Below are 11,349 nucleotides of genomic sequence, written 5' to 3'. Positions count from 1 at the left end.
TAGGGTTTCTCCAAGTTGGGCCTTGAGGAGCAGGAACAGACAGAGCAAGGTGTTTTGGTTACTATGGTTGCTCAATCATCGTTCAGGACAAGGATCCAAGAGGCCCAGGCCAGTGATAAGCATTTTGAGTTCATTGGCAGCCAGATAGCTTCCGGGTAGTAGTCAGAGTTCACCCGAGATGATGCGGGTATTATATATTTCCGAGGCAGGTTATGCGTACCTCCATCTCACCCGATCAGGGAGGAGTTACTTCAGGAGGCTCATAGCTCCCGATTTGCTATCCAACCAGGTGGAACCTGCATGTATCAATATTTGAGGTGTTCCTATTGGTGGAATGGCATGAAGAAAGACATCGCGAAATTTGTAGCTAGATGTCTTGTCTGTCAGTAGGTAAAGGCGGAGCACCGGAGACCTGTCAGATTACTTCAGCGGATTCCTATTCCTGAGTGGAAATAGGAACATATTACCATGGATTTTGTGGTGGGTTTGCCTAGGACACGACGAGGCCATGACGTGATTTGGGTAATCATTGATCGATTAACCAAATCCGCGCACTTCTTAGCAAATCGGAAGACTGATTCCCTGGATCGATTGACAGATCTATATTGCCGAAAGATCATCATATTACATGGAGTTCCTTTGAGTATTATTTTGGATAGAGACCCACGGTTCACATCCCGGTTCTAGCAGAGTCTATAGCAGGCCTTGGGAACTTAGCTCCGTTTCAGTACATCTTTCCATCCGCAGATAGATGGACAGTCAGAGAAGACCATTCAGACTCTAGAGGACTTGCTGAAGTCTTGTGTATTGGATTTCAGAGGCAGTTGGGAGGACCATTTGCCATTGGTAGAGTTTGCCTACAACAACAGCTTTCATTTGGCTATCCAGATGGCACCGTTTAAAGCGTTGTATGGTAGGCCTTGTCGGACACCCACCCTCTGGGAGGAGGTTGGGGAGGCCCAGTTGCTAGGGCCTCATAGAGCTCAGCATAAGGCAGAGTTGGTCCGTACTATCAGACGGAGGATGTCAGAGGCGCAGGACCACCAGAAGCGTGTTATGCTGATCGAAGACGGAGACCCTTGGAGTTCTCTACGGCGACCATGTTTTTCTGCGTATTTCACCCATGAAAGGGGTAAAGAGATTTGGCCTCAGAGGTAAGCTAGCTCCGCGATACATTGGACCTTTCTAGATCTTGGAGAGGATTGGAGCGGTAGTTTATCATCTGACACTACCACCGCCCCTGGCAGGCGTTCATGACATATTCCATGTGTCTATGCTGAGGAGATATATATCCGACCCGACACATGTGCTGACAGATATCTCAGTTCCCATTCATCCTGACGTTACTTATATGGAGGTTCCGGTACGGATCCTAGACCGGAAAGAGCGTCAGTTGCGGAACAAGACTATCCTGCTGGTTAAAGTCAGATAGCGACATCATACGGACGAGGAGGCTACCTAGGAGCTTGAGGATACGATCCAAGCTCGATACCCCCATCTTTTCACATGAGGTATGTGGGTTAATTTACCGTTCAACATTTATACTCTTTATTATTATTAGTACTTGTTGATGGTAGATAATGAAAATTTGGGAACTAAATTTTTATTAGTGAGGGAGAATGTAAAATATCGAAAAAGGGAGAATAACCATAAGGAAATTTTCTGGAATTTTTAGAAATTTTCTGAGAATTTTTCGGAAATTGTATGGTATAGGTTACGGAGACAAATATTGGGCCCCGGGAAAGCCTATTTAGGCTACCCCATTTAAGTGAGCAAATGTTTGTTTTTTCTCTTATTTTTCTTTTTCTTTATTTTCATTTTCCTTTGTTTCCTCCTCCTTACTCGCCGAACCCATCCCGAGCTCTTCTCTTCTTCCCCTAAGCCGCACGCGACGGTTTCTTCCCTCCCGCGTGTACAAGTCATCGGCCAAGGAAAGCTCCGAGGCCTTACCGTCACCTTCCCCTCCTCTGCCCGTCGCCTCGTCATCGCAGAGATCCCAAACACCACACGATTGCCGCCCACCGTTGCTCTTGGTCCCCCATCACGCCGATCAGCATACACTGGGCATCATCACCGACGGATCTTTCCTCGCGCTACTGCCTCCTCTCGGCCAATCCACCTCCGTCGGCATGCGAGCCCTCATTCCAGCGGTGCCCTAGCACCTGATCTACCGTCGCCGACCCTCGATCCACTGTCGGCTGAGGGTTTCTACTCTCCTCCTCCATCCACATCTCGTTTCTTTCAAGCCACCTCACACAGGGGAGTCGTCGGCCAAGGGTGGGGAGTCGTTGACCTATAGTCGTTGTCTCTTTACGTCGCGGCCCCGACCTCAGACCCCTTCAGCTAACCCTCTACCACTCGCATCACACCCTCTACTCAGAAGTGAAGTTCTTGGTCGGAATCCTAATACCCACTAAGCAACACAGTTTCTATTAGGATCGGTACAAATGTGAGCAATTTGAACACAAATCAAAGATCAATTGAAGGTAAGATCCCTTATTTAAGAGTGGTGGATTTAGGTTTGGGACTAATGCAGATACAAATGTGTTGATGGTGATGTAGGGTATTTGATTTAGAGGGCAGCATCATTTACCTCGCTTCGGTCAGGTTTACTGGCAGCAAGTTGTCTCCGACTATGGATCACCGGCTGAGGTTTTAGAGTTGGGTAAGTTATGCTCAGTATTAGGTTAAGTATGGATGGGATACATTCTATATTGGAATTGAGTTGGTTATTTGAATTATGGTATAGTGTATCCAATTTGCACTACAAGAAAAAAGCCTAACAACAACGATTTTTCACCGTTGTCGTAGCCCATTTTGAACTGTTGTTAAAGGTCATGTTGTTAAAAGGGGTGCCCAAAGACAACAGTTTTTAACTGTTGTCTTTGAAGGCAAAGACAACATTTTTACAACGGTGAAAAACTATTGTCTTTTTCTTCAAAGACAACAGTTTTTCACCGTTGTCTTTGAACGTCTACCTTTAATAACAGGGTCTTCAACAACAGTTTTAAACTATCTACGACAACGGTGAAAAACTGTTGTCTTTTTTAGATAAAAAATAAAAAAAATTAATACACAATTTTCCAATATTATAAATCATTCAAAATACTAAATTTTAAAATAAAATTTAATATACAATTTTCTAACATTCAAAAATAATATCTATAACATTCTGAAGAAATTTCATAAACAACCAAAAAAATGATAACACTATTAAAACAAAGGTAGAACAATATAACACGAGATTTTCTACTTAGATGTCGGTGAAGAGGAGGGACTGCAGCTCCTAGTGCTCCTTAATTTGTTAAAGTCTCTCCATTTTTTTAGTTTGTCGGCATTCTTCCCAGTACTCTTGAGGGTACCTATTCGAATAAAGATATATATTACAAATTAGAAACTAAACTGTACGCGTGATTCTAATTGCACTGCATAAATGTTACATAACCATAAAAATCATTTAATCTAGTCATCTAACAGAAGTGCAAAAAGTGTTATCTATGTAACATAAATGGTAACCTCTTGAAACAATATGGTGGCTCTTAAATTTCTTATTAAGCAGAATTTTCAATTTATGTCACTGCATACAAAGCTTCTATTATAAACCATGCAAACATTATTTTTCCCAGTGAGCAAGCAGCATTAATTCTAAAAGGTACAATTTAATGCAAACGTTCCCACACACTCCATATGATGCTAAGGAGTAAGTCATACATTAAATTCTAAAAGGGACCATTAAAGGAAAGAATGCCTTAAATAAAAATGAATTCAGAAAGTATCATTCTATATGCACTAATAGAAATCTCCGTTTATAGCCAACTGCAAATACATTTCATATTTATTTAAAATTTTAATAACATAATAAATCTAAAAAATTTATAATATTTCACTGAAAGATTAATTAAAATCACACCAGATGATAAGGTCAAGCTATCATTCCTCCAAGTGTATCCTAGAATCTTTGAGGTGTTGGAATCAGATGAAACATCTACAAAAATAAGAACCATTGATTAATAAGTCATTGATTAATTAGATAATGGAATATACAAATAGAGATTAATTAAAATAAATAAAGGATCTAACAATTACCACTATAATTGACTAAAATTAACAATCAAGAGCTAGGTTGAAGAATGTTTTAAAACATTCTTCAATGTATAAGGAAGCAACTAGAAGTGTTTAACATCTCAGGAATTGAAAATAATACAAATGCAAACAAATTCATAGATCAAATAAACAAAAACGGGACAACTCTTCAATAAATTTCTATAATCAAGTGATATAAACAAACTGCAGAATTTCATGCGTGGGTAAATCTCGAGTCAAATGTCAATTGAAAGATCAATGTAAAACATGGCATAGACAGAGAAAGGAACATAGGAATACAGAGCAGTAGGTAAAAACATGTCTATTGAACTGAAGAAAAGCCATCATATCGTGTATGCTAACAATCACCAAATGGTTACTAATTATATAATTACCTGATGCTTTGTGGCAAGCAAGTGCAGTTCAAAAGCCAGCACCTACATCCAAAAATAAATGCTGAAAACATCAAAATTATTGAATCTATATTTTGCCAAATATAATCTTAGATGAGTGAACTACCATATAGTTTGGGTTTAAATATTTCCAAACACTAGTCGGACTTGACAATCAATTTCACATACAACAATCACAGAAGAGTTGAACTTACTTTTGTATCGCACTCCAATGCAGCTTTTGCTTATCTCATTCCACCTCCGTATCTGCAAGTTGATGCAAGAACTAAACAAGTATTCCAAATTATAAACTTTAATAAACAAGGGAAAAGGTTATACCCTGGGATTGCCCTTTCGGAAGCTATGTATGTCAAAGATATTGAAGCACCGCTTGTCATGTTTAACGGAGACATCCAAAACAAAGTGAAGATGAGATATAAAATCTATGAGCCAACAAGAAAAGGAATTGTTTGATAACTTTATTTTGGGTTTTATTATAACTACTAGCATTGCTTTATTCTGTCCATAAAGAAGAAGATATAATGATGGATTGATAATGATGTTCTTGTCAGGATCTCAAGTTGAAATATACATACAAATGGAACATGCAATTGTTTTGTTTTCATGGAATCGAAAGAAACCTGGATTCATTATTGGAAGAAAGTACCGAAGCAGGGAGACAAAAGAGTAACTCGAAGCTGAAATTGTAGCAAGATACCCTCTTCTAGATGTCTCCAAGAGTGGCTTCGTTACCTATTTATGAAAACCATAATTTAGAACTAAAGTAAAAAAAAACATCATGATTATATGATGGTGTAAGGTAGTACCTCTAGTCCATTGGCAAGAGAATGCACGAGGATGTCAATCCTTCCAAAATCTTTCGTCACAGCCTCTGCCATTTCCTGCACCAAGCAGAAGAAGGCATCAGTAACACAAGAGCGTGTGAAAAATAAAATGAATTATCATTCCAGGCTTTAGTTCTGTTTACACAGTCTCTTGGAAAAAAAATGTTTAATTAGCGTACAGAAAAGGGAATTCAAGTTTTGGTGAAAACAAGGAGTTGGTGTCTACCTTAACAGTCCAATTTGAGAATCCAGCATAGCGTTTGTTTGTCTTGACCTAAAATAAACACCATACAAGCTGCTATTTATGATCATAAATTGGAATAAGTGCCAGGAACCAATTTTATCAAAAGTTTCTTTTACATACATCTTCAGGAACATCATCAGGTGTATCGCAAACGGCATCAAGAGGATATACTTTGACAATATCCATCAGTGAGCCATTTGGCAATATGTAAATACAATATGAGAAAGATTACTACTGAACATGAAAGAGAAAAATAAATAAATCCAACCATGTATGCTCCTGATAATAGAGGAAGGCATACTTCCGTGACTTATCAAATTTGTCACACCTTAAGCTTGTCTCAAATATGTTCAGTGCCTATTGATGAATGATCCAACAGAAGGCTTATATTCCAGTGTTTATCTAATTACATAATGACAGAATAAACATGACTTCGGAAGCACCTACAGGCACCCATGTACCAACAAGTATTTCTGCCCCAGTAGCGGTAAGAGCCTTTGTGATTGCCCAGCCATAACCATTATCATCAACAACTCCAGCAATAAATGCCCTTTTGCCTAAATAAGAACACATTATCATCAGTATTCCTAGCAACCAAAATGTCATAAAATTTAGGAATCAAGCACATAATCTAAATTACAAACATCACAAGCGTCATGAATAATTACCAACAACAAACACAACTAATTAACTTCTCTACTATATTCACAGTCAACAAAATCAACCAATTTATGATTAAAATTCCTATAGTTATTCAACCAAAATAGATCAAATTAATTAGGAAAAAAGAAAAGGGTGAGAGTTTCAAAAGCAGGTAGTGATGTCGCTGCCTCACGACAGGACACTACCCGACAAGGAATTGACCCCTTCGTGTGCGATCGTTTGTGAACCGACTGCCTGGCGAGGCATGGCCCCCTCGTGTGCCTCCATTTACAAACTAGTCGTAAGTGAACTAGCAGCCTGGCGAGGTTGTGGCCCTCTTGAGTGCGGCCACAGGTGAAGCGATCGCTCGTCGCCTGGCGAGGTAGCGCGCGGTGCTGCGGAGAGGGAAGAAATAAGAAATAGGTTACCTTTGAGCTCATCTTGGTTGCTACGGAGAGGGAAGAAACCTGTTTGCGCTGAAGGAAAGAAGGGGGTGGGAGAGGGAAGAAAATGGGCGGCGCTGCAAGGAGGAAACGAAAGGATCAGGAGGATCGGGTGGGTGGAAAGAGATTGCTCGTCGCCTGGCGAGGCAGCGCGCGGTGCTGCGGAGAGGGAAGAAATAAGAAATAGGTTACCTTTGAGCTCATCTTGGTTGCTGCAGAGAGGGAAGAAACCTGTCTGCGCTGAAGGAAAGAAGGGGGTGGGAGAGGGAAGAAAACGGGCGCCGCTGCAAGGAGGAAACGAAAGGATCAGGAGGATCGGGTGGGTGGACAGAGATTTGGAATAGGTCTAATATGATTATAATTATAATGGCACTTACAAAATGTGTCATCATACACCATCTAATATGATATTTTTCTAAAAATTTAATTAGTTTTTATAAGTGTCATTATAATTTATTTATATTGACACTTTTTAATAGGTGTCATGAAGAAAGTGTTATAATAAATCATTTTTCTAGTAGTGGAGAAGCGTCTTTCGCGGAGGAGTCGCGAAGGAGGGGTCGGAGATTGGTTTTTGTTCGTTGAAGAGTCACAGAGAAGTGGATTTTTAGATTTTTTTTTCATGAAGTTAAAAAAAATGTTGTGTTTTTAGGATTCAACAACATTCAATAGACAAAAGTTTAATAAAACTGTTGTATATTATTACATAAGCAACACTAAAAGACAATAGTTTTTTAAAACCGTTATCTTTGACACACATTAGACAACGGTTTTTTGAAAAACTGTTGTTATTTAAAAACCATTATGGTGAACAACAACAGTTTTCAATAAAACTGTTGTTAAATGGAAAAAAGACAACAATTTCTTGAAAAACTGTTGTCTATTAGGTGTGGTTAAATCCAGAAATTCTTGTAGTGTTGGAATTTCTTAATTTGATTAGGATTTAGTTTAGTTAATGGATGCATGATACAATGAGCTAAACTAAACATTATGATACAGGACTTTGATTCGAGACGGTGTCTCGACGAGGGATATATTTCGGATACGATCCTCTTATTGGAGGCGGGTACCTTGACTTATCCATTTTGATATGTCATTTGATATGTATAGTAGTTTTTAATAAGTAGTAATGATTATGTTTCATATCTGCATTGGTTTGTCACTACCGGATACCTGTTACATGCTTGTTTTTTCTTATCTGTTTTACATTTCATGTTAGTACCCACCTGATTATATATGATTATAGGGGTAGTGACATAACCATGTCTTATTATGTTCAGGACCTAGGGTTTTATACCATATCTAACCTGTGTACCTAGACCATTGATTGGATCTATTTATCCTATGGTACATATTATGTAGAGATGGACAGAATCAGGATATTTCCATGCTTAGTGTCATGCAATATCTCGCATGATTGCATGCTGTACGATAGTCGGCTCTATTATTGTCAGGCACATCGCCAGTTACATAGATCTGCACACACCACCACTCATAGGTTAGTGGTATGTTAGGCAGAGTGTGTGGCAGTTCTGCTATTAGGCTCCGCTGGTCCGGTGACTCAATGTGGTAGCCAGCAGAGAGTTCTGCTCTGTTAGGCTCCGCTAGTCTGGTGACACAGCGTGGTAGCCGGCAGACAGTTTTGCTCTGTTTGGCTCCATTGGTTCGTTCATGGGTAGTGTGACGCAATGTGGTAGCCGACAGGGATCCCTCCTCTGGACTGGCTCAGGGAAATGAGAGCATTGAGCTCCCTCACTTATGATTTGGGGTAAGGAGGATAGGTGTACTCCGACAGCATCCCACCCATTCGGTCACTCAGGAGCAGTGATGGTAGAGTGCACGGTTGTCATACCCCCCTACCCACTCGGTCTCACCATCGTGTGTGAGACGGCTAACTGGCAGTAGGGGTGACCAGGACATGTCATTGGCATCATACGCATTAATGCATTTATTGCTTGTGTTTGCTGCACTTATTTGCTGTATATTTGGTGGATGCATATGTTTGACATGCATGCAAGATTTATGATACTCTCGGTAAGATGACCTTGTTATCTCTATACCAGGTCCTGATTAGTACAGTTTTTCTCCTGTTTATTTCAGTTCCCATTTATCATTCCTATATTAGGAGACTGTACGCATAATTATTGCTATTAGTTATTTCTTACTATGCATGTCAGTAATTACCTGCTGAGGAGTTGACTCACCCTGTTGATATTAGTATTTCAGGTTGAGGTTGTCCGGAGAGTTCCAATCGCTAGTCCCCCTGCAGATCGCGAGGATATTTATTTGGTCATTTGGTTTTTCTTATGATGCTATATAGACTACGTTTTAGACTTCTACTAGTTTTGTTCTATGGATTACTGTATCGTCTTTTATTTGTCGATGAGTTTTCTTTTTATATTTATTTGGATATATTCTGCTACATGCATGCCTGGACGACAGAAGAGGTGAGTTGATTTTATTTTTGTCATTGTGATTTGTATTTTATGGGTGTAGTTGAGTAGGATATAAGTTTTGAGCTTTATGGGTGTAGTTGAGTAGGATTTTTTATAAAGTTTTCCTTATCGTTGATTTAGTGGATTGTGATACTAAACTACGTGGTATGTTATTATATTTTATTGTTATTGTTTCGACCGTGTTGGCCGAGGTATATGTGGCCCTGAGGGCATTGTAAGAAGTTTCATATTGTCATCCGTACAGGGGAGATGCTGCCGAAATTTCTTCTGACAGAGACTACTTGGGGCATGACAAATTAATACACAAAAATAATATGTATTTTTCAATTCTTCAATTGAAGAAGATAAAACACAAACACAGTCATAAAATTGCAATTCGAACATCAAAATAAATTTTATTCTATCTACTAGATTGGACAACATCAAAATTTAAACTATTTACTCATTCATACGCTAAAGTACAAATCCTAAATATTTTGGGCATCAAAGCGCTTAAATTAATTATATTATTCAGTTTATTGATAATTAATACCTAAAAGTAGCATATATCTTTAAATTTTTTAATTGAAGAAGATAAAACACAAATACATTCATAAAATGTAATGTAAACATCAAAACTAATATTATTCGAGCCAGCGGAATGAGCAACATCAATAATTAAATAAGTTACCTATTCATATCCTAAAGTAGAATTTTACAGATTTTGAACATCAAAGTGCTTAAATTGAGTAAGTACATTACTTAGTTTATTAATAATCACTACAAAATTTGCACATATCTCACATTTCTTGAATTGAAGAAGATGCAATACAAATTCATTTATAAAATTGCACTGCAGACACCTAAACCTAATTTAATTGAACTTCAACCTCACAAAATCAAAAACACCCATGAACTAAAACTTTATTTTTTTCACAAAGGAATAACAAATTAGTCGAAATCTAGGACACATAAATTTTATTTACCGATGATTCAAGGGGTTAAGATGGTTTAGTCAGGTTCTGCCACCTCTTTGATTTTTGCTTTCAACGTCGATGGAGATGGTTTAAGGATGAAGCTGGGGAGTGCGCCGCTAATGGGCAGAGGCGGAGTGCATCGTTAAGTTTTGGAGTCGCGGAGAAGGAGTACGTCGCTAAGGTTTGGAGTCGCGAAGTGATGCGTCGGACATTGGGAGAAAAAGGAGTAGTTGTGCGTTTTAAATTCAAACGAGGGCAATATAATAATTTTATCAGAGTTAGAGAGCTGAAACAAATAAACTAGTTTGGTCAGGTATTAAAAATAAATTTATATTGATACAAAAACTAAATGCAAATGTTTAAGTTTGCATGGAGATTAAAGGTAATTTCCGGCTAATATAATCATACTTTTATTTATTTAAAATGAAAAATCTTAACCATCAACCAATTTAAAAAAGGAAAAAATCAAGGGTATTTTGGGTAAACAGGAAGAAAAAATTTGCATTTTGTGAAAAACTTTAGATTAGAGGGTGTGATTTGAAATACTGCCAAGAAAAAAGATATTTAATTTCCATTTTTGGATAATTCCAGCCATATCCGCCCGATTATTCTCCAGAGGAGCATTCCTAGGGTTTTGTGTTCTGCTTCAATCCGGCGACGATGGTTTTGGCTCCTTCGCGGGTGGAGGTGCTCTCGCTGTTCCGCTCGCTCCTCCGCACGGCGAGCAAGTTCGCAGACTACAACATACGAGAATACGCTAAGAGGCGGACGATTGACGGGTTCCGCGACAACCGCGGACTTTCTGACCCGTCTTCGGTCGCCTTGGCCTTCGCCGACGGGAAGTCTCAGTTCGAGGTCGTGAAGAGGCAGGTGACTGTTTACTCTCTCTACGCCCCCAAAGTAAAGAGCGTCATGGAGGTGACGAGCCTGTGATGTACCTAGTTCGAAGGTACGGCTTTTATGCTGGGTAATCTAGGGTTATTGTTCGATATGAATGAGCAACACAATGGACAATGGTATAGCCGACTGCTTTAAAGATGAGCGTTGTGCATTGTATACTCCTATAATCCCCATCTAATGCTATGTTAGAGTATCACTCGAGTCGGAATAATACAAATTCAATATCGTGGCATGCCGTCACTCAACACACTTTACATATATCCAAGATCAACTTGAATGGGTTTTAATGTTATAATGTCCTTCCACTTAATTATTTTATCTTCAAATATAAGTTTATAGCAATTGTAAAGTCAATTGACTTACCATTTATAGAAACAAGTTGTAAAAA

The 11,349-nt window shown here is 38.8% G+C and overlaps 2 protein-coding genes across 2 annotated transcripts; one reads left to right on the top strand and one right to left on the bottom strand.

The window, feature by feature from the left end:
- Positions 1 to 3,309: 3,309 nt before the first annotated feature.
- LOC122054071 (enoyl-[acyl-carrier-protein] reductase [NADH] 1, chloroplastic-like) lies at positions 3,310 to 6,046 on the bottom strand. The gene is made up of 10 exons (XM_042615912.1): positions 6,012 to 6,046; positions 5,685 to 5,921; positions 5,547 to 5,594; positions 5,303 to 5,377; positions 5,116 to 5,228; positions 4,815 to 4,865; positions 4,691 to 4,742; positions 4,479 to 4,520; positions 3,911 to 3,985; positions 3,310 to 3,362 (listed from the first exon to the last, which is right to left on the bottom strand). The coding sequence occupies exons 2-7, from the start codon at positions 5,748 to 5,750 to the stop codon at positions 4,721 to 4,723; spliced, it is 375 nt and encodes a 124-aa protein (XP_042471846.1). The 5' UTR covers positions 5,751 to 5,921; positions 6,012 to 6,046; the 3' UTR covers positions 3,310 to 3,362; positions 3,911 to 3,985; positions 4,479 to 4,520; positions 4,691 to 4,720.
- Positions 6,047 to 10,657: 4,611 nt separating this feature from the next.
- Positions 10,658 to 11,008, top strand: LOC122052525 (LYR motif-containing protein 4B-like). The gene has a single exon (XM_042614090.1). The coding sequence runs from the start codon at positions 10,722 to 10,724 to the stop codon at positions 10,992 to 10,994; it is 273 nt and encodes a 90-aa protein (XP_042470024.1). The 5' UTR covers positions 10,658 to 10,721; the 3' UTR covers positions 10,995 to 11,008.
- Positions 11,009 to 11,349: the final 341 nt, after the last annotated feature.

This window comes from Zingiber officinale, chromosome 3A, assembly GCF_018446385.1.
Source record: "Zingiber officinale cultivar Zhangliang chromosome 3A, Zo_v1.1, whole genome shotgun sequence".
Classification (NCBI taxonomy): domain Eukaryota; kingdom Viridiplantae; phylum Streptophyta; class Magnoliopsida; order Zingiberales; family Zingiberaceae; genus Zingiber; species Zingiber officinale.
This window is presented reverse-complemented; position numbering and strand designations above follow the sequence as displayed.

Bases quoted from the DNA above. Each gene is read 5' to 3' on its own strand.
- LOC122054071 (XM_042615912.1), bottom strand. From the start codon at position 5,750: ATGGATATTGTCAAAGTATATCCTCTTGATGCCGTTTGCGATACACCT. The intron at 5,595-5,684 runs GTATGTAAAAGA...TGTTTATTTTAG, and splicing joins CTGATGATGTTCCTGAAGAT to GTCAAGACAAACAAACGCTA. The intron at 5,378-5,546 runs GTAGACACCAAC...TGCTTGGTGCAG, and splicing joins TCTCAAATTGGACTGTTAAG to GAAATGGCAGAGGCTGTGAC.
- LOC122052525 (XM_042614090.1), top strand. From the start codon at position 10,722: ATGGTTTTGGCTCCTTCGCGGGTGGAGGTGCTCTCGCTGTTCCGCTCG.